Here is a 22,267-nt window from a genome sequence, read left to right as displayed (position 1 = left end):
AGTAAAAGTTTAAATGTTTCATCAGATCATTTCTGCAGAGAAAGAATCAGACAGTTTAATGGTGTTGAGCTTTTATTGGGCACTTTGTGGCACCCTCGACATGTCGCATTGCAGTGGTCATACTGAAGTAGTCATAATGGAGAAGTCATATAAAAAGTTAATGAACAACAATAGGAATGATAGAAAACTGGTTATATATGAAGAACCCACATCCATATTCTTAATAAATATATACACAATAAGTACTAAGATATAAAAAAGGGATTACACAGATCCTTTTCCAAATATTATGTACAATATTTCCATAAAAAAACAACAAAGATCAGAATGTATCTTATGGCAATAGAGGATTATTTTCTGGATTTGCCTGAGCCTGATTATTATTGCACTGCCAGGACAGCCGGAAGAGGCTGCTTGAAAGATACTAGATATGAACCGATCTACAGACATTCAGCATCAACACAAACTATGTAATACTCAACAAAACCTCTTATTTAAACTAATTTAAAGAAAAAAAAAACTGACTCCTACTCTAAAAAAAACAAACAAATATTTACAGTATTCTACGAATTGATGACATTCGAAATACTGCCATACTGTTTAGTAAATAATACACATTTCTGAGTGCGAATTTTCCAACTTTGCAGGCTCTAGTCATCAGTGCTATGACTTTATGAAGATAAAAAAGGGAAGTTAATTTTTTATATAATTAAATTGAAGACCTCTGAATAAAAAAACTCTGCTGCTTGTATAGCTTGAGGTATAGCAGCTACCAAACTGTTCTCCAACCATCAACAGTTTGCACAAAGGTAGGCACTAATATATAGGCTCCAGTTCGTAATCTCATAAAACACAAATGCACATATATCCTTATTTGCTGTTTTTTATGCACAGAAAAAGCTTTGCAGTAAATGGCATGTTTAACTTATGTTTTTTAAAACCATCATTGTTCTCTTTTAAAGGCTCTGGCTTCGATGTACCACTTTGAGGGCTTTTCATTTTCTTTTTTACATGACGTTATTGGAGTTTTATATCAAGTCCATAATCCCTGCAAAGCCAGGAGTGTAAACCTGACAGCTACAACCATCTTCCACCTCCGTGTGAATCAGATTTCTGTGAGTGTTAGCTTGTACACGCCGCCCTGCTCCTCCATGGTGATCTGGAAGGTGTCTTCATTGGAGTAGTGCTTGATGATGTTGTCGTCCATGTGGACCAGAATACTAGCAAGAAAATAGATAACGAAATATGTTAATCACTTCCAATCTGTGCAAATATGTAACTAGATAATTAACTGTAACATTTCTAATGCAAAAAGTATTATTATCCTTTTAAATTTGAATAATTTTGTTAGTTACATCCACAAATTTCAATGTATTTTATTGGGATTTTATGCGATGCACCATAAAAAGCCAAGGTTTTCAGGGTTTGTGTTGTCTCTTTTTTTGTTTTTTGTTTTTTAACCTGATGTGAAATAGGAATATGGAAGAAATAACTTCATTAGAGTCAGACTTATTTTTAGAAGTTGAATTTATAGCACTGAATATTCACCATGTGCAATTACATATGTGATTATTTTATTTAAATTGACCAGCAAAAAAATCATCCTCAAAAAATTCATATTAAAAAATTAAACTGCAGAAATTTGCCTGCAAATGTAACTTTCTAGTGACCTAAGCCAAAGTGACCAGGATGAGTTCAACTAAAATTTTGAAGGCAAACAAGTTTTCTTTTGCTTTTTCACCAATGTACTGTTATGCATCTTGTAATGTGATGTATAATAAATAAATTAAATAAGCCAATTTTCACAAATGATGTCCATCCAATATGATTGAGGCTCAGTTTTCATGTAAAGAAAACAGGAAAATGTGAGTTTGTAGCTGCGCAAAAGTGGTAGAGACACTGAAAAAAATCTGTCTTTTCAGAATGTTATTTGTGAAAATGTTGAAAATAATATTTGTTTCCACTTCACATTCATGCACTAACTGCCCTTTAATGATGTGTCATGTGTTGCTAACCGTCCATCATGCAGAAAGACTGCTTTGTTAGATAAAATCCCAATAAATTACATGTAAGTTTGTTATATGATAAAACGATGAACTAACATTTTTCTATCCATCAGACAAATTCATTGTTATATTCTTGATTTTTTGTGTAGTTTGGGGATTCACTCACCCTTTCTTGCACCTCTTGTAGACTTTTCCAATCTTATCCAGAGCAAGATCGTACTTCTCTGAAATCTGGTTCAGAAGAAAACGTGTTAGGTCGTTATTCTGCACACACATCCTTTTTTAACCACATTATGTGCTGATCTTACTTTGACCTTTTTAACCCAATTCTGGCCCTTAAACTCTCAAACACTCTGTAAGACTGTTGGGCCTCAAATGTACAGACCTCAAGAATGCAGAAAAACCAGAACACAAACAAACTCAAGAACAAGACGTTCCTGCGTTAAACCGGTTGAAAACCCTTCAAACTCAAATGCTTTACATAACCTCTTTAGCGCTGATAACATCTAAACTGACTTCAACTGTTTGTTCCGACATGCATATCTTTTTCCAGTCCGTTTTCCCAGCCAGCACGTGTGTGAGTGCTGGGCTTCTGGCTACTCTGAGTAAACTCTACACCAGCAACATGACACAGGAACATGTAGTCCAGTGCAAGCCAGACAAACCGAGAAGCACTCACAGCTTCCACCAGGCCCTGCAGCGTGGGATTCTTCAGCATGAGGGCGTCAAACACCTCGTCCGATTCCTTGCGCACGTACAGCAGAACTGTGAGATCGGAAAAAAATTAAGAGAAACATTAAAAATAAGGCGGCAGGATGTTCACTGGATGCATTTATTTGACATTTTATTGACTAGTTTGAAAAATAAACAGTTTTAAGCTCAAGGCTGAAGCGATTAATCGTTTACTGAAGTAATGTTCAACTAATTTAGTAACCGATTAATCATTAATTTGAGTATACAGCTTAAAAAAGGCCATTTGGTTAAAGAAAAACCTATTCAGTCATTAAATTGTACAAAAATATATACATTTGCATGTACGATAAAAAAAACAAACAAACAAACATTGCAAGTATATTTTAACCAGAACTCCTCAAGTCTCATAATTAGATTCTAATTATTAATTGGTCATGCAAAATTTAATCAATGACTTCATAAATAAACAAGCACTAACAGAATGTTACGGTATTGTCTTTTTGGCAATAAAAATGTTTATTTTCTTCTTTAAAATGGGATTAATTATTTGCTTATTTTTATTGCATTTCTCATATACAGAAAGGCCAAAAGGGCTAAATGGAAAATATTCATAAAGTGCCAATTATTTTATCAGATTAATTAGTGTAATCGATAGATTAATCAGTTACTAACAAAATATTTATTTGCAGCACCATTAGTGTCATTATATAAACAAGAGAACAGATGCAGGAACAATGCTTCACAACAACATGACAGGAAAAAAAAGATGAATTAACTAATACAGAAGAAAATGAAGAATGATTTATTTCTGTGTATGAAGAAGGTGAATGTATGTGATATTAAAACAGCATCAATCCACCCATCCATCCATCCATCAGACCCAAATGAACGAGGGCGGGCCCAGAGCATCGTGTTCCTCTCAAGAACAGTCTGTTCTTTTGGAGATTCAAAGGCCACTAGTTTTATTTTTTCTGTTTAAAAATATTACTTTGTGCAATTGTACAAATGTATTTCTTTTTAACTTGATTGTTTTTAGATTTCTGTTTGAAATGAATCAACAATAGGAGACCTGAGGACTTGTATGAGTCTCCCAGACTGTCAGTCTGCAGTGAACCTGTTTGGCCTCCAAACCCTGGTGACCAGAGGAAAGGCAAGAAAGCAAAAATCACATTCACCAAATACAGAAAAGTGTAAGGATAATGTTGGATATTCAACTTAGTGCATGAAAAAAGTTTTTTCCAGTCAAAGTTAGTGGGGATCTGTAAAAAATACTTGTAAGTTAGTTTTGCATTATTTAAAGTGAACTGAGATATTTTCACTGGGAACTAGGAGAAAGATACTTGGTGACACTTCATGTTTTTGCAGGGCAGGATATCTCCTTTTGGAGGTTTTACACATTTTAATGAGAGGTCTAAACAAAGTAATTTCATCTTTTAAAATCTGTACTTTATCATTATTTTCATACATAGAATGATTTGTCCAGAAAATAAATAAAAGCCACATTTTGCTTTTCTTCATGAAGATCTAAACCTGTATATACTATTTTGAAAGATTATCTTCTTACCTAACCAGTTCAATTACTCTCTCCAATTTAAAACTAATCTCTTGATAACTTGAATTTACAAAACTAGATTAATCTTTTCAGTTTCATAAAAATGTATTTCTGCATTTTTATTACGCGCTGCTGAATGTAGGGGAAAGGTTGCCAGCTTGTTTCCTGGTGCGTGTTCACCGGGTGATGGCGATATTTGTTGGGTCACTGAAGGTCTCAGACCTGTGTGTGTTTTGAAAGACCTGGAACAAACAAATGGCCCAGAGCGTACACGTGCACAGGAGAGGGGTGGAGGGAGGGAACATCAGAGGTTGACCGCAGCAAACGCACACAAAGACTTGCATGCGCCAACAGTTTCATAATTTAGTCCCAGAGAAAAACATCACAGGAAAACACTAATCTGGTACCTTTCTTGGGCTCGTCTGCTCTCGCCATCTTGTTCGGCGGAGACCCGAACTCATCATCGCTGAAGGGTAATCTCCTCATACCTGAACTGCTTTGGGAACAGACACATGTAGCAAACGGGATTTAGTGGGTAAAAGGTCAAAGGGGCACAGAGTTCAACATGAAATCAAGTGTGAAATCAGGAAACGTACCCATCTTCTCCCTCCTCTGCGGGGAAAGCCTGCAGAAAACACAAAGATATTTACTCAAATATGTCCATTCATAATGGTAGTTTTATATGTGCTTTTAACTGTGCAAACACTTGTTGTAACCCTTCATGGATGGAGCTAAATCAGTCACTTTGGTCAAAGGGAAAAGTAAACACCGGAATCATGTGTTGACCCATTTACTCCCTACCGCCATCAGCAGCAAGCAGCCGGCATGCAGACATAAAAACTGCTGGGTTTTACATAAATCAGCTTCTTCCAAGTCAATAGTTCAGGAATATAGGTACAGGAAGTACTAGTTCCACTTAAAACAGGAAAATGTCTCGTTATCTAGATCTATATTTAAGTATTGTTGATTTAAAACAAGCTGGTATATCTTGCTGAAAAGTGAATTTTAAGTTAGTTTTGTTTTCTTTCTAATGTGCTAAGATATTTCCATTAGAAACTAAACAAAAATAATTGGTAAGATTTTGAGTTTTTGCAGTGCAAGACATGCAAAACTATGAAAAATGGCGGTGATGCTTTTTTTCAGAGAGTTGATACAAAGATGGATGAAACTACATGCAGGACAAACCTTGAAGAAAACCTTTTAGATTAGAGCTGTGGTAGAGTCATAACATATCAATGTGTTAGAACGGCCTAGTCAAAGTTTCGCAAAGCTAAAATAAGAACTGCAACATAAAGGAAATACAAATGCACTCCGCACTAATCAAATTTTTCCAGATGAAAAATGATAAAACTTTGAGTCATTTCCTTCCTACTTCACAATTATTAAATACTTTGTGGTGCATCACATGAAATAGCAATGAAAAGCATTAAAGTTTGTGGTTGTTACATGACAACGTGAAAATACTTCTTATTAAAGGTTTGAAAATAGCAATAATTAATAAAGCATTATCTCTTTTTTTCTTGGAAAACTGCTGGGTTGGATAATGTGACTTTGTGTTGCGTGTGTGTGTGTGTGGATGTGGACGTGTGTGTGGATGTGTGTGTGTGTGTGGATGTGGACGTGTGTGTGTGGATGTGGACGTGTGTGTGTGTGTTAGCATTGATCGACGGCACTGCTGATAAAAAACTTTCTATTCTGGGAGCAAAGACATGAACTCAGCTTATCGGATGCAAATGTTTGGACACCGTTTGTCAAGTTCCCTCTCATCAGCGGCGCAAAAAATACCTGCAACCTTTCCCACCATTACAGCAAAGTAAACAACAAAAACAGAAAATATTTATTTGAGCTTTGATCGACTTTCTTAATAAAAACGACCAGCAGGGGGCAATCATGGTAAAACGTTTATTGTTTCTAGTTAATTATCCAGGCTGGGTTGTGAGCACAAGTGGGTAAAATATGCAAAAAATTTATTCTAATGAGAGAAAGAAGTAGTCATCCAAGAAATTAAAATGAACTCAGTAATTTCCAGTCTAATTGTTAATATTTTTTGAAAGGTAATTTTATTAATAGAGACAAACAATTTTACTTATTGTTTGGGTTGTGTGTGATTCTTATTTCCATTTTTATTTATTTTTGAGGGTGTTTTATTAGAATATCTTCCATTTACAGTTATTTTTTAAGTTAAAGTTTATCCGTCTTCCATATTTATGCTGTTTTCAATATATTACTCTCAGAACAATATTATAATTTATTGCAACTGGGACAATTTATCATCCAGTAAAACCTGACCTACAGGCCACTAGCTGATTATTTCACTTATAACAAGACATTTTTCCCATGTTATAAATGAAATAATATGCAAGTGGAACTTCTAGTTTTTCATTTATTTACTTAATTTGAACAGACAAAAAGTAAAAACAAAAACAAAAAAATTAAATTAAAATGAATTATAATGACATGCAGTTTTACCTTATCTGTTTGAAAGGAGCAGGCAGAAGATCTGATGATTTTCTGACCATCTCATATTTATCAACTTACAAACATTTAAATCTTCAAACACCAAATAAACTTAAATTATTTCCACATTGACTTAAATCTCACATTCTCATCCTTAAATGTACAAATATTTATACATTTTTAATATCACCAGTAGCATTTTTGATCATTGAGACACCCTTCCTATATTTCCATCAATATTAAGGAATTATTTACTTAAAACAAGCTTCTATATCTTGATGAAAATTGACTTATAAATTAGTTTTATGTTATTTATTTGTACTAAAGTATTTACACTATAAACTAGACGAAAATTACCTGGTAAAAATTTTGTGTTTTTGCAGTGCATCACTGTGCAGCATATGGTTAAAGAAAAAAGTCAAATTTGTCAGTAATTAATAAAAGAAAAACCTAATTATTAGAAATCTGCAGGCTCTTTATACATCCCAGAATAAGTCCAAGAGTGCAGGTCAGGTGTGCATCCTCTCATACAGACCCATGCTGCGCATCGTGCTGTACGTGCTGCACCAAGGGTTCACTCTGGCTACTGGAAGCAAAGCTCAGAGTCCATGCACGCGGTAAAGACGTGCTGAAAGCTGATAAACCCCTCATCCATGCCCACAGCCTCTCAGGGCTGAACATCCTGGGTAACCTGTTTGCAAATCAATAAGAAAGCTGCACTGCTCTCCTTCCCTTTATGAGCGTTTATTCTCTACCATTGCACATTGGTTTTTTTTTAAGATGGGAACTTTGTTTTTCACTTGTGGTTTGTTTTGAGTCACTGGTGAATGATTCATCTTATGAATAAGCAGTCTGAAGCTCTGCCATCATCGTGCAGGCCTCCTATCAAAGCTGCAAAGCAGAACTCTGCGTTCCTGCCAACATGCCGCAGGCGGGTCACCTCGACCCAGCTGGCAGATGGGGCGGGCGGAGGCGGACAAACCAACTGTTTATGGACCACCAGAATCGTGCTTATGTTTGGGAACACCATAAAAAAAACACCCAGAGGGACGGGTTTATTTCACTGTTGATTAAGACAGAAGTATAGAAGAGGGACTCACGTGGCGCTGGAAGGTGGAGAAGTGGATGTCAGGAATGAACAGGACGGGTTGGGTCTCAAGGTCGCCCAACGTCTTGAAGATGGTCACATCGTTTCTCTTCTGAAGGAGGGGAACTTTAACATCTGGAACTGTTGGGGAAAGATGGAAAAATGTGCTTTAGTACAAAAAATAAGAGCAAAGTTTTTAAGTTTCTGCCTTTTCTGACCAATAGTTGGAAACATGAGCAATAAAAACACTTTAAATGTCCATAAAATGTCCTGTTCACATATTTCTATATAATGTTATTGTATTCTGCATAGTGTACGTTTTATATCCGATATCATATTTTACATTTGTTAGCTGAATTTATTTTTAAAAGCGCAAAGAAATAAAGAACATTTGTGCTTGGTTAGAGCACCCCCTGCTGGCCATTTTGATGTATCTGCACAATTTCTATGGATGCATTTCAAAGGAAGCATATTATTTACACTGATTTATTCAAGTTAAAAACCCCCCACACAAAATTGTGTTTTTTTCTGAAAAGTTGTCATGTAATCATCAGGAAAATGACTGAAAATGACTGATGGGTTTCAAATGCATGTAAAATAAAAAGTCATTGCTAAAGACCTTACTCTTTTCATGGGATCAGGCCATTTTTGACCTAATCAAGCATAATAATAACTGCTGTAAAATGAAATCAGCATATCCATAAAACTCATCAGCAGAAAGAAACATGAAGTACTTCAAAATGTCTAATTAAAACTACACTGCAAAAACACAAACTCTTACCAACAATTTTTGGTCTCATTTCTAGTGCAAATATCTTAGTACACTTGAAATAAGATAAAACTAACACACAATGAACTTGTTTTAAGTTATTAATTCTTTAATGTTAATGAAAAAGTGGTAGTTCCAGTGGCAGATTATTTCACTTCATATATGGGGAAAATATCTTGTTATAGATTAAATAATCTGCCAGAGGATTTAGGACGTTTTCATTAATATTTAGAAATTATTAACTTTCAACCAAAATAGATAAATCACATTTGGATCCAGTGTTTTTTCTCCTTTGTCCTGTGAAGATGCTCCTGAAGTGTCGTGTTCAGAATAATAAAAAAAACAAAACAACAATTTTAATGGAGTCGTTTCAATATTGGCCCAAAATTTATTCCAATTTGCGCAATTTTATGGTAATTCGAAGCCAATGATTGCTGGATAAATGTCAAATTAGCAGTTTTCCTCCATCTTATGCAGATCAAAACGTAACATTTTGTCTTAGAAATAATCTCTTAAGAGTCTCATGTAATAGACAAGAGTCTGTTTAGTGAACAATTACTGAAATAAAAACACACTTTCAATAATATTCTAGTTATTTTATAGCGCTTTTAGAAACAATTCTTGTCTCATTTCCTTTATTCTCCACATGTCTGGATTTCTCTGTGAATTTGTTGGTAGAAATGAGCTGAACTCACAGGCCAGGCTCTGGCTGAGATCCGGGACTTTCCCTTTCCGGCGGGACTGCTTCCTCTCCTCATCGCGGATCTTCCTCTCCGCTCCCTTATCGCAGAAGACTTTGATCTGGCAGAAGGCGCGGTGGATGGGCTTGTTGCTGCGGTTGTTGTAGCTGTACGTGTCGATCTGCAGGTTCAGAGGAAGACCCTTCACCCCCTTCTGAGAGGAGAAGTCGGTGCTCAGGCAGTTGACGGAGATGAAGATCTGTGGAGAGAAGAAGTGTGAGAGATGAGAAAACAGGAAACAGACAGAAGCTGTAGGAGGAGAGATGCAACTAATTATTCTGGTTAAACTGGAGAAAAAAATAGGTGCCAGCTTTTTTGGATAAGAAAAATAGACATTTTACTTTAAGGCCTAAAATTTTATAAAAGCTTTTTGTGTATACATTTGATCATTTGCAGCAAAAAAAAAAAAAAAAAAAACTCTTCAAACAACATATAAAAACTCATTTCTGCATCACTCATCAATACAGTAATCTGTTAATTATTCTTTAGACTACCAAATTACAAACTGGATGGGAAAGGAGCCTAATATGAGAATTTTTAAAGAATTTGAAGCACGTGAAGCTAAAACTGCCACTTGAGGAGTTCTGGGTCGAACACTTTTACAGATAAAGAAAGATGCAAGATCCAGGATGAAACTGCTGGTTTAGATCAATAGTTACTGGAGATGTTAAATATTTTGCTCCAAATAAAAACTTTTCCTTTTGTATCAGAAATAAAGATTAAAATCTGTCTGCAGTTCCTCTGTGCTGCCCTCTTCTGGTGAATTTGAAAACAACATATCAATTCCGCTTCTTTGTCCGGATGCTTTTACTAAAAACAGGTTCTCATTGTGTAAACAGAACCCGTAATCACAACAGAGGGTCTGAAAGCAGCTAATGGAGAGGATCAGTGAGTTTAGCAGAGCTCAGAGCGCTTGCCTTTCAGATAATTTAAGAAAAATTACAGTCAGTATGTTGTCTGCAAAAACACAAATTCATGCCAATTCCTATTAGCATTAAAGATTTTATTTTTAAATTGTTCTACAAAGAGTATTTTGAAACATTTTCTGGTTTTACTGTGCGTTTTAAAAGCTCCACCATCATTCTTTGGGACTTTTGTTTAAGAACGATAACGTACATCAGAGGGGAGGAGAAATTAAACCCCATGAAGACAAAACAGTCAGACAAAAAGCATACGAGGGGCTGCCCTTCGCAAATACACCACAAATACCCGTATCATGCTTTATTATCGCCCTGAGGGCAAACCACACAAACACACACCTGCACGTCTCAACTTACTTCAGTGCAACTTTATCAACTTGATGCCTAAACCCTGAATTTTACCGTCAACCTTCCATCATTGGAAAGTGAGCAGAAACCAAAACGCTCTCCTCTCTCATGTCTGAAACTGAGACATAAGGCAGCGTCAAACGTACATTTAGGACGTCCAGTTAGACGCGTCTTCGTCTGAAAGCTACCCTCCAACTGAAGCGTGTTTAAAACAACACGACAGCGCAGAGGTTAAACACATCACAAGGTGACAAAAACAAACAAGGATGAACATCCTTTAAACGGACTTCAAGTCAACATCCTGGACTCTGCAGAAAGCGAAGCCTTCATGTGACTTTGTGTTTTCAGCAGGTAAAGGTGATGAGCTGCAGGTTTGTTGTCTGTTTACTGCTGCCTTTTGCCACCCAGGGCTGTTTCTAGCTTTTTGGGGGCCCAAACCAAGATGCTTTTTGGGGGCCCAATAAGTTTATCAATAAAATCTGAATAAATAGGTCTGGAATCAGTCAGTCAGCACAGACTGTTGCATGTAGAGAAAACTTTTATGGAGCAACAATAAAGCTGAGTTTATGATGAAGAAATTCTAGATAGCTAAATAATGCAAAAACAAACAAACAAAAAATTTTACAAAGTGAAAATCTGCCTATGAAACGACTGCTCTTTCAAAGTCAAACAAGATGGCCGCCATGGGCAAGGAGGACAACAAAACCTCTAAAGTTTATCACCCATAAACTTTAGAGGTTTAGAGGACTGTTGTTTTAATCTTGGTGCTCAAGTGTCTCACTGTCTTACTTTGGCTTCCTCGTTCGTGTCCCACGTGAAGGAAATGGCGTTGTAGGAAATCTCCTCGATGTTGCCGATGGTGTTGAAGCTCTCTTTGTAGTCGGCTGAAAAATCGGACATCAGTTTATTGATTACTCAAAAGGTAAATGGTAGGAAATGGCTGCCAGGTTCAGCAATGACTTGAATTGAATCCAGTTTGGTGATGGTTAATTTCAAATAATGCCATAGACATGTTTGTCAGTTGGTCCCAGACTCTGAAATTTCAGAGTATGCTCAATTTAAAACATAAAATACACTGAGGTTAAGTTCCCTTTTCATGGTAGATTCTTCTTCACAATATCTACCATGGAACAAATATGAAAAAAAAAAAAAAAACACTAAATAGAAAAAGGAAGGAAGGACAAAGAGGACACAAAATTACAGAAGAGATTCACGAACGAAGGATGGGATATGAAGAAGGGAAGAGCACGAGGAAAGGAAAAAAAGAAAAAGACAAATGGAAGAAAATAGGTTAGGAAGCAAAGAAGAACAAAATAGAGACGTTATAAATGCACAAGAAAGAAAAGACCAAAGGACACATGGAAGGACAGACAGAAGTCGGCAAGTAAGGACATAAAATGACCAAAACTGCAAAGATATAAAAAGGTAGAATTGGAAAAATAAAGTTCGAAAGTCTTAACAGCTAACTTCATGATAAGTTTATCAGATAATCAAATCTCAAAAGAACTTCCTGGTTTTGAGTTGCTTTATTTGCATTTTCTGCTATGCATACAGAGGCTGATTGAAAAGAAATGATTGGAAAATTTCATAAACTTAAATTTTTTTCTACTTCAGTTTACCAGAACACAGGATCGTCCTTTAAACAAGTTGAGTTTAAACCATTAATGTTTTGCTTCCTTATTGCGCAACAAAGTTGCAGGTGGGGATCTTACCGATGTCGAGACACCGCTGTTTGGCCGTGTGCTGCCTGGAGTGCCAGTACTTCCAGTGTTTCAGCTGATCATCCCTGCACTTCTCCTCTCCGAACACGACCATCACCACACTCTGACAAACAAACATTAATGGGTTTGAACATTTATTTCAGTAATAATAACACAGACAGCTGTTGCAGTTTTGTTTTTTTACATCAGGTATATTTTTTAATCGTTCCTACCCTGACTTTTGTGATGGGTTGCTGAATGCTCTTGTTGTCAACCTCCCTGAGTGTGATGGGGTAAAACTGTCCCTTGTTGAGGTACGTCATCGTCCCGTCACCAGTCTTCTGACGCAGAGATTTGGATGCCTCAAGAGAGTACTCAAAGTTACTCCTAGAGGACGAAATGACAGGATGCATTCATGACATAAAGCTGATTAAAGGTATCAATAAACAGGAATACTTATGCTTTTCTTGTGAACCACTTTCAGACTGATCTGATGTTTATTGATCATTCTCATGATAAATACCAATTCAACAAGATCCCTGAAGTGTGTGCGCGTTCAGAACATACAGCTGGTATTGTAGAACCAAAGGGGAGTGGCCTATTGATGCTTTGTGTCCCATTACTATTATTTTACACTTCCATACTCCTGTCTTACCCTTTCAGCTCACAGCTGTTGAAGGTTTGTTTGTGTAGATCGTGTTTTGGAAGGAGGCTCTCAAAAGGGCTGATGTTAGCCTTCTTTAGCATAAATATGGTATTTGAAATGACGAACAGAGAGCCAGAGTTTTGGTAGACTATAAGGCTGATCAGAATACAGACTCTTGTCTTTAATTTCTAATGATTTTGGTTTTTTAGGAAATCTCAGAGCAATGGGAAGTGTTTACATTCTTCAGAGAATAAAAGCAAATGCAAGCCACACAAACAGTGCTACTCACTATGATGCTAAATCTAACTTAAATGTCCATTTTGAAGATTTTAAAGTAAAACCCTGTGCCAATTTTTTAATCCAATTAATTAATTAAACGTCAGAATTGATTACCAACATAATCATTAGTTGCAGACCTAAACCCTGTTGAATAATAACTGCTTTCAGACACACACAGTGTGACATCACCTCTACTTCTAATACAAGTAATTAAATTCTCACAGAATGCATACAAGTTATCTTACAGCTAACTTATATGCAACTTTTTATAAAGATATAGGAACTTGTTTTAATTCTTTAATATTGATGAAAGAGTACTAGTTCCACTGGCAGATTATTTTTTCCACATTACAAGTTAAAAAAAATATTTTAGTGGAATTAGTACTTTAAAAAAATATATACATATTCAAGACTTATATACTTAAAACAAGCTCGAATATCTTGGTGAAAAGTTACTTGTAAGTTAATTTTGTCTTATTTCGAGCGTGCTGAGATATGTACACCAGACAGACACAGGCAGTAAGACTTTGTTTCTGCAGTGTGGAACTGGCTAAAATCAGCACATGAAACTGAAACTGGGCTCAAAATTCTGATCGGTGGATCCGTCATCGAAAGCAGAGCGCCTTACCCCGGTGCCGTGTCAAACTGAGTGTAGTCATCGGGGGTCATGGTGGCCATGCGTAACTGGAGATCTCCTGGGAAGGCAAACATCTGCAACACACAAAGAGGAAAGAAGTAAAGCAAAGGAAACACACAACATGCTCTACCATTTAATATGCAATCATTATTTTGTTTGTGCCGTTCTTTTTCGTCTATATTTAGTGGGGTTTTTGTTTGTTTTATAACTCCCTGTTGGTACAGAAATGTAGAGGGGTTTGTTGGGATCCTCTTTTCTGAGGTAATTCCCCTCCAGGATAAAATAGAGAAAGAGGAGGTTGAAAAGACTTTGGCTATTGTACGAGAAAAGTACAGCACTTTATTGTGTTGGTGAGACAATGACATAATAACACACTGGCCACTATTTTGGCATGTTCAAATAAAAACCAGGGAAGGTTGAGCCCACCGCTGGCTCCCTGGGATCAGGTGAATATCCCATTGTTCGATGGGAGAGATCTGACAGAGGAGAGGGAAGTGGAGGAAAGTAATGAAGAGGTGGAGGGAAGGAGGGAGGGGGCTAGCAGGGAAACCATTAGGAGCACATGGAAGGAGGGGAGAATCGAAACACTCGCCTCCTGGGAACCATCCTTGAAGCTCTCGGAGAAGGTGGTGTCGGGGGGAGTGCGGGACTGGGCGCTGGAGTTGCACTGCACCACGGTCTGGGCCAGATGGCGCTCGAAGGCGCCAACGTGACCGTCCGTTTCGCTGCAGTTGTTCGGCACCGTGACAGAGAAGCCGTGGGCCGGCACCTCTGTCTTTACAGGCGTGTAGTTTGGCACAGTGGCGATGGAGACGGTGACGGTGGTGTCTGGAGGAACAGAGTGGGGTTAGCGGGAACGTTTTTTTCCTTTACGTGGCGTTTTCACGCATAATTAAAAATTTAGGACCAAATTGCAACATTTTGCATTTTCAGCTGGTGTGGTTTGCTTTCACACTACACTAAGTCAAGCGATCCAGAATATTAAAAACCTGTTCCCCTCCTTGCCTGTGGTGGCGCTGCACCAAGGACTACTGAAGGAAACGACACAAAAACCTCTGAAGAAGACCAGAGAGCGACTTCTGTCTACACAAAATGTAAACCAAAATGGGGTAGCGGGAGATTTTAGTGGCTGTAGACTTTCTCTCTTATGTTTGATTTAACCCCCCCCCCAAAACATCACCATCCATTTCTCCCACTAGTCCTTGACTTGATGGTTTGCTTTGGTTGAATTTACCCAGAATGCCATGCGCTAAAGTCCGCTTCTTGCTTTTGGAGCAGCCTCTGGTTCGCTTGCATCCACATATTCACTAGAACCACAACAAAGTTCACTTTAATGGAACAGACAGAGGTTTTTAGGTGGAGAGTTCGCTTTTTAGGTTCACATTGGAGTTTGATTGCATATTCACACCTCCTCAAATGAACCAGACTTTCTAGAAAAATGAACTGGAGTTCGATTAAAGCATACTAAACTTAGCTGGTGTGAATGCAAACATAAGATGACCTATTATGCTTCCTGGATCAGGTTAGGATAGGTGGTCGGTTCTGCCTATTTTGTGCTCATTCCAGAATGATCTGTTTTAGGGCCTTTTGTTACTTTAAATCTAAATAAGCTCCATACTCAGCGTTTACACAAAATAGCTGCACACAGATGCAATTATACAACTGTAAATCATTGAAAAGCAGAAGTAGAGCCTCCTTTACAAACAACACGAAAGCATCAAGTCGTTTCTGAATGTTACTTCAACCTCTATTTACAGCAGCCATTGCACACCGCATACAGCGGCAAAACCAGCTGACCAAATGCACTGGAGCCCCACTTCGGTTGCTAGGTAACGGTTCAGTTCCCTGAGGACTGTGACTCAACAATAAGGAGGTTTTTTTTGAAAAGGCTCATTTTCCAGACACCAAAAAAAACAAAAACTTATTGCCAAAAACTGAGTGTTTTTTTTTTAATTTTTTTAAGTGCTTGGACTGTTTCTAAAAGCAGCTGAGAATCAGAAGTACAAAAAAATGTCCCAGATGTGAATCTGGAATCATAATCCCCTCTGATGAGTGTGAACAGACCTGGTGAAGGAAAATGAGCCCTTGTCTTGTCCTGGGTCAGCTGAAGAATGTTGACGGGCGTTTTGAGGACCTGGATCCTGTTCTCCATACCAGCTTCCTGCAGAGGAACTATTGGATGCCTGGCCTGGATCTGGTGCCTGCAACAAAGGAACGGAGATTTCTACTGTATCTGTGGGGCTTTGTCCTGATAACGCTGTGTGAAATGTAGCATCTTACATTTAGCAATAGATTTTTAACGCCTGTATCTTCCTTAAAGTGTAACTAACGCCCTTGTGAAAACATAACCCCGCCCCTGACAAATTTAGAAAAATTCCACCCTCAGTGACTATTGGGTAGAGCCAACAGTAACTGAGGCATGGCAAAATGAAGCAGAACTAAACAAATTTACACAAAAAGGTCAAAAACTCCACAAAAACACAAATATAGAATCCTAAACAACCTTTTTTAGACAGTTTACCAGCAAAAAAAGTTGATATAGGGCTAGCAACACTTTAAAGAGGATGTTTTATATTTTTACGGTGCTTTGATCGATGCAGTCCTTCCAATTACCACCAATTAGTCACTATGGAAATGGAACCAAAGCAGATTCTAGTTCTTATCAACAGATTCAGAAAATATGGAATAATGCTGAATATTCCCAGGAGTTTCCAGCCTCCCAAAATCTGAAAAAATATTCTATGGACTGATGAGACAAAAGTGGAAGACGTATAACCTCTTACATCTGGAAAAAGAACATTATACAATTAGCATGGTGGTGGTAGTGTGATGATCTGGGCCAGCTGTGCTGGACAACTTGCAGTAATTTATGAAGCAATGTATTCTGCTTAGTAACAGGAAAGTATATTTTCAGGCCATCAGTTCATCATTGGAAGCTCATCAGTTCTTTGATTACATCGCAAAAAGCACTTAATCAATTAATCACATGATAAATTTTAATGAGCTCAACGATTTCCATTCTTATGATTAATTATTTTGAAGGGTAATTTTGTTTACAGACATCATAATCCATTTTATATATGGTTTTGGTTGCATTTTGTTTACAACATTACAGTTTATTGGTTTCTGAGAGGGCAAAAATATTATTGTTTATTGCAGTAATTTCTGGGACAATTTACCTAATTGTTGCCGCCATCAATCTGCTAGAACGCCATTTGGCTATAAGTGTATAACATTGGATCCAAATATCTTTTTTTAAAATACTCAGAAAGTGGGATGTGTACTTTAGGCTGCTGTTGTGCTTTTATTCTTACAGGGTGGTATTAGGAGAGGTCCGCCGCTCACCTTTTGTTTGGATCCACATCAGAGACCAGCGACTCTGTCTTGGGTATTGTTCTCTTCTCCCTGGGCACCTGCATACGAAGGTAAACACAGCCGCTCACCACATCACATCCAACAACGTGGGTCATTCTGCTGCCTATATGAGCAGCTAGATCAGTTACCAACTCAAGCTCTGCCTGGCAGATGTTCCACAATGGTCAGGCGTCGGTACAAACGGTAACAGACCGTAAAAAGTTTAGTTTTACCTCATAGTAGTCGTAGAGGAAGCCGAGAGCTGCAGCGCTGTCCTCGTCTCCGTTTATGCTCATCATGGCCTTGGTGGCGACAGTCAGCGGGTTCTCCAGAAAGGACTTCCAGGCTTCATCCTCTGTGGTGAAGGGACGACGCTGGCCTCCATACCCCTGTTTGTTCTGGAGAACCAAGACCGCACGCTTACTGCGAAAGAGAGGCGAAATTTTAGTTAAAGGTGACCAACTATGCTTCCCTGAGAATGTCCAATACATTGTTTGCACAAAATCATTCTCAGATCCGGTCAGTTCTGCCTATTTTCAGCTGCTGGTCATGCCCCCCAACTCAATCTTTACACTCGCGTACTTGAGTATATCTTTGAAAAGCAGAAGTGGAGCCTTCTGCACAACAAATAAGAATGCAGCAAGCTGTTTCTGAATTGTAATTAAAATTAAAAAAATACTTTACTTATCCCAAAAGAAAAGTAAATAAATAATAAGTCAACAACAAAACACTCGTCTTTTCCAGCAGCCATTGTACAGCACATACAGCAGTAAGACCAGCTGACTGAATGCACTGGATCTTTGCTTGGGTTGCTAGGTAATGGGCTGGACTTTGCTGGGGTTACTACATGAGGGGCAGTGCTTGCTGATTTGTGACATTATATTTGGAAGGTTTTTAAAATGGCTCATTTTCCAGACAGAAAAAAAGTTAACTTATTGCTAAAAAACAGCTGAGCATTTTTTTAATGCTTGGGCTGTGTTTAGAAGCAGCTAAGACCCAAATGGAAGCACAAAAAAGCCCCAAATGTGAATGTTGAATAACAGGTCCCATTTAATCTGCACAGATCAGTAATTAGAGGGTTGATGTTTCTTTTGAAAACTTTCCATGCTGCTAATTAGGGTCACATTTAACACAGTGCTTCTAACAGGTACTTAAAAAAAAAAAAAAAAAAAATCACAGCTTCGGTAAAAACCGACAAACAGGTTGTAAGTGTGACAAATCGGCCGTAGGGAGGCTATTTATGCGAAGGACTTGTTGTTCAGGCTTTGCAACGGTTGTGCAACAAATCTCAGCCATCGCACCACAGATTTGGCTCAGAGAAAAAAAAGAGAAAAGACGCGATACAGGCTCGTCCAGTGGGACGACTCTGCGGCTGGGATTGTCATTGGCGGACGAGCCGATCGAAGGTGACGCAGCTGACCCTGCTGCATTCCTGCACTTCAACAACACTTTGCTTCTGTTGTTTTACTGTGACAGAACCTGTTTCTGAAAAAATAATGATGAGTTCTGGTGAAACGGTTGGCGTCAGTGACTTTTTTCCACTTCTTCAGAGACCTTTCAACGACTTTAAGACCAGGAACAAGGAGTTTTACCATTTCTTTTTATCCTAATGTTACATTTTACTATTATTTTTCATTTATTTTTCTGTAAATCACATTGAATCGCCTTTTGTATGAATGTTGCAGCACAAATAAACTTTCTTTGCTTCCCTTTTTGTGCCTTCTTTGTGGAATAATCCTCAGATTGCGCTGAAGATTAAGGCTTTTGGGAGAGTTTCAAGACTTATTCAAATGAAGAGTGAAACTGTTTCAGCTGGACCTTGTCCCCTTTTTATGTTGGCTTTAACATTTACACTACAGAAATAAAAGTATCATGTTTGGTACAAGTATTTTGGACCAAGGTATTGCTTTAAAACCCTGCTGCATCTAGAAACCATACGTCATACTTTCATACTCAGGATTGCTTTGTGTTTGAAATACATGAAGATATTAAAAGGTAATCAGTTATGAAACAATAAATAAATCAATTATGTTTGAAAATGTTTATTTTGTTTTGTTAAAGGCATGTAAGAATTTTGTACCACATTTTAAAGAGCTATAAATCAATCTGTTAGCCTTTTACAGCTTCGTCTTCTTCAAAAAAGTGAAGAAATTAATACAAATCAAATAGATATGAATTTCTATATAAAAAATATTTTTTAATGTTTATAATAAATGTCCTCTAAGCACTAAAACCTGAATAAAGGGCAACTTTTAAAGAAGACTCAGCAGCTACGTAAATGAAACGGCTCAATGACCCGAGGTTGGCTGTTTACTGTAAATCTGAATGTTTATGGTCCTCCTTATTTTACTTAAACCCCAGAAAACACATCATGAAATAAACCTCCTGATTGTCCTTCACAACCAATTAATTATAAAAAGCATCTACAAAATATTCAGCTTTCACCACATCAGAGTAATAATTAGTAATCCAGTAGCTGATTGTGTTATTCTGTAAAACAGACCACTAAGATCAATTTGGATTTAAGTGGAGAAAACTGGTCAGATGTATTTTTTTAGAGTTGTATATAAAGACAAAAAACATGTTTTTAACTTAAAGGTAGCAGAGCATTTATTTCTTTGTGTTTCAAGCCTTTGGGATGACACAACATTTGTTTTCTGTAGTAAAACCCACCTGAGCTTGTGACAGTGCGCTGCTTGCTTACATTGTCTGTGTGGGGCCAACGCCTTACAGGTGTACAGTTTCACTCCTTAAAAAGTGTCTTTTTTTTTGTGCTCTCAATTTTTTTAGCGCGCTGTTTTTTCCCATCTCACATATAAAAAATTGGAATTAAAATTAATTAGGATTCCACTTTTTTTTTTTTTGTTTTTCCTTTTTTTCTCGATAAACCTCCTGCCACTTTCTGTTACTGATCGCATATTCTTGAGCAAATACCACCGATACAGTTGAGTCCAACTAAACCGCCCATCCAACACGTTTTCCAACAGGCGCCTTTTGCTCTCACGACAGGTGGAGATACACCTGTACAGGCTTGAACATGACAGGTGAAATACGCGTCACACCATGGGAAACTATGAGCTCTAGTTATCTCAGCGCCTGGCAAGCCAAACTATTGGGAAAACTTACCCATGGAAAAAAAAAAAAAAAAAAAAGAGAAGCTGATTTATGGTTATTCCTAATAAAATGATGCTTAGCAGTGCCAGAAATTAAAAAAAAAAAATCAAACAAGAGCTCCAGGATAGAAATTAATCCTTAAAAATCCACAAAGCCAGAACGAATCTGCAAAAATGCTGTGAACATCCCTCAAAATATTAAGAGTTGGTATTTAGAAGAAAATACTGTCAACATGGTCGTTGAGCAGGCCCGGAGTGGAGAGTCAGGACAACTTACTTGTCATGCTCCTGTGACATCTTGGTCGGTCGAACTGGACTTTCGAGTTGGTACTGAAAATCCGACCCGTCTTCTTTAGGCTGGAAAACTCCTCGGCTACCGCTGGATGAGGGCCGCAGCAACAAACACAGTATACCCTACTGAGAGAACGGGTTTTGTCGGCTTTTCTCGCTTTTTTTGAGGAACTGAGGCCGGTTTTACCTGTGATAAGGCCGCGGATTGGATTACAGGTGCAGAGGTGGGCGGGGCCTCGCTGTCAAATACCCCGATTGCGGCGCTGATTGGCTCTTGTTTTGGCCTATACCTGGAGCTGTGAGAGACTACAGGTAAACCAGTTAAACAATACTCTTAAAAAACTGTGATTTATGTTATCAAGTCGTGTTGATATGGGAAGTTATTGTTAAAACGCCAGTTTGGAAGTTAATGTTTTTTTAAATTTGTTCTGAAATTATTTGTTCTTATTAGTGTTTGTTAAGCATCAGGTCTGCATCGCTGTGAATTTCCCCACTAAGATTTATTCTGCTTTATTTTATATTTTTTATATATTTCTTTGTTGTTTTCTAGTATGTCTGTTGGAATTGAGACAATTTCACAGTAATATTTACGCATTTCTTGTGCACAGTTTTGGAAAAATATGAAAAAAGTTGGGATAAAAGAAAAAAACCTTTTGCTTTTTGACTCAGTTAACTTTTCAGATTATTGAGCTATCAAAACCAACCTGTGAAAAACTATGACCAAACATATTTTTGTTTCAAAATCTGAAAGCTACACCCAGATCAGATTATGTTCAATCAAACAGAACCAGAGTGGCAACATGAAGTAGGCTGAAAGATAAAAAAGCATCTCATTATGCCCAGATCCCAGATGGAAAACAAAGTTGTTGACATTTATGTGTTAATATTTTGAAAAGTCCACAATTTTTCTTTGCACTCTATGTTTATTTTCATAAATATGAACACAGAGGCTGTTACTCAGGAGATTTTTTTGGCATTCTTGTTGTTTGCAGATATCTAGAAACACTCTATAAAATCTTACAGTAAATATTGTTTAGATGAAATGAGGATTTGACTACAACAGATGTGAACTTTAAATGGCACCATTCCAAAATTACAGCAGGAAACTTACCAATTCCTTTAAATCTTACATTTAAATTTTAAACAATTTAATTTATCTATGATGAAATCAAATAGTATTCCCATTCACAGTAAGTAAATGTAAAAGTTTTGGATCTCTGTTAGTCTTTGCAACAGCAAAACTTTGCCTTCAGCGCTAACTTCTGACAAATATTTGAAGCTAAATGTTGTCGGTCAAACTGATGTGGAAAATCTGTTTTAATGCATAAAGTTAATGTCTGAAGGAGGTTGCTACTTCAAAGACTTAAAAAAGAGAGAAAATGTGTAATAAAACTTTTCTTTTCCAAAAGAAAACATTTGTAAGTATGATTTAAAAAGTGTCAGTGTTAGTAGATGGAGCCTCAGTGTGGAAAAATTTTGAATTTTGAAGATGAAATTGTGGAAAAGTCTGGTTTTGCATGTTCAAATGGAGGTAAAATACTATTAACATGTAATTTAACAATATAATTTGGAGGAAAAGAAGGATAATTTAGGCTCCAAGGGGTGGAAACTAAACAAAAAATGTTGCCATTAGTACCCATGCAATATTTAAGTTTTAAATTTTCTTTGAATATCT

At 37.3% G+C, this 22,267-nt stretch overlaps 1 protein-coding gene across 3 annotated transcripts; it reads right to left on the bottom strand.

The window, feature by feature from the left end:
* Positions 1 to 54: 54 nt before the first annotated feature.
* On the bottom strand, positions 55 to 20,789 carry grhl1 (grainyhead-like transcription factor 1). Of its 3 annotated transcripts, none has more exons than XM_007561127.2 (16): positions 20,579 to 20,789; positions 17,422 to 17,611; positions 17,180 to 17,247; positions 15,899 to 16,035; positions 14,427 to 14,662; positions 13,826 to 13,908; positions 12,506 to 12,659; positions 12,285 to 12,396; positions 11,362 to 11,456; positions 9,260 to 9,503; positions 7,809 to 7,936; positions 4,848 to 4,876; positions 4,659 to 4,747; positions 2,686 to 2,771; positions 2,173 to 2,237; positions 55 to 1,220 (listed from the first exon to the last, which is right to left on the bottom strand). In XM_007561127.2, the coding sequence occupies exons 1-16, from the start codon at positions 20,596 to 20,598 to the stop codon at positions 1,106 to 1,108; spliced, it is 1,851 nt and encodes a 616-aa protein (XP_007561189.1). In that variant the 5' UTR covers positions 20,599 to 20,789; the 3' UTR covers positions 55 to 1,105. The 3 variants fall into 3 exon arrangements, with proteins under 3 accessions (XP_007561189.1, XP_007561190.1, XP_016531450.1); XM_007561128.2 differs by having other exon boundaries at positions 4,659 to 4,744; positions 20,579 to 20,788; XM_016675964.1 differs by lacking the exon at positions 20,579 to 20,789 and adding an exon at positions 20,315 to 20,542.
* Between the last annotated feature and the right edge of the window lie 1,478 nt (positions 20,790 to 22,267).

This window comes from Poecilia formosa, unplaced genomic scaffold, assembly GCF_000485575.1.
Source record: "Poecilia formosa unplaced genomic scaffold, Poecilia_formosa-5.1.2 Scaffold123, whole genome shotgun sequence".
NCBI lineage: Eukaryota > Metazoa > Chordata > Actinopteri > Cyprinodontiformes > Poeciliidae > Poecilia > Poecilia formosa.
Note: the sequence above shows the minus strand (reverse complement) of the source record. Positions and strands in the feature narration are given on the sequence as shown.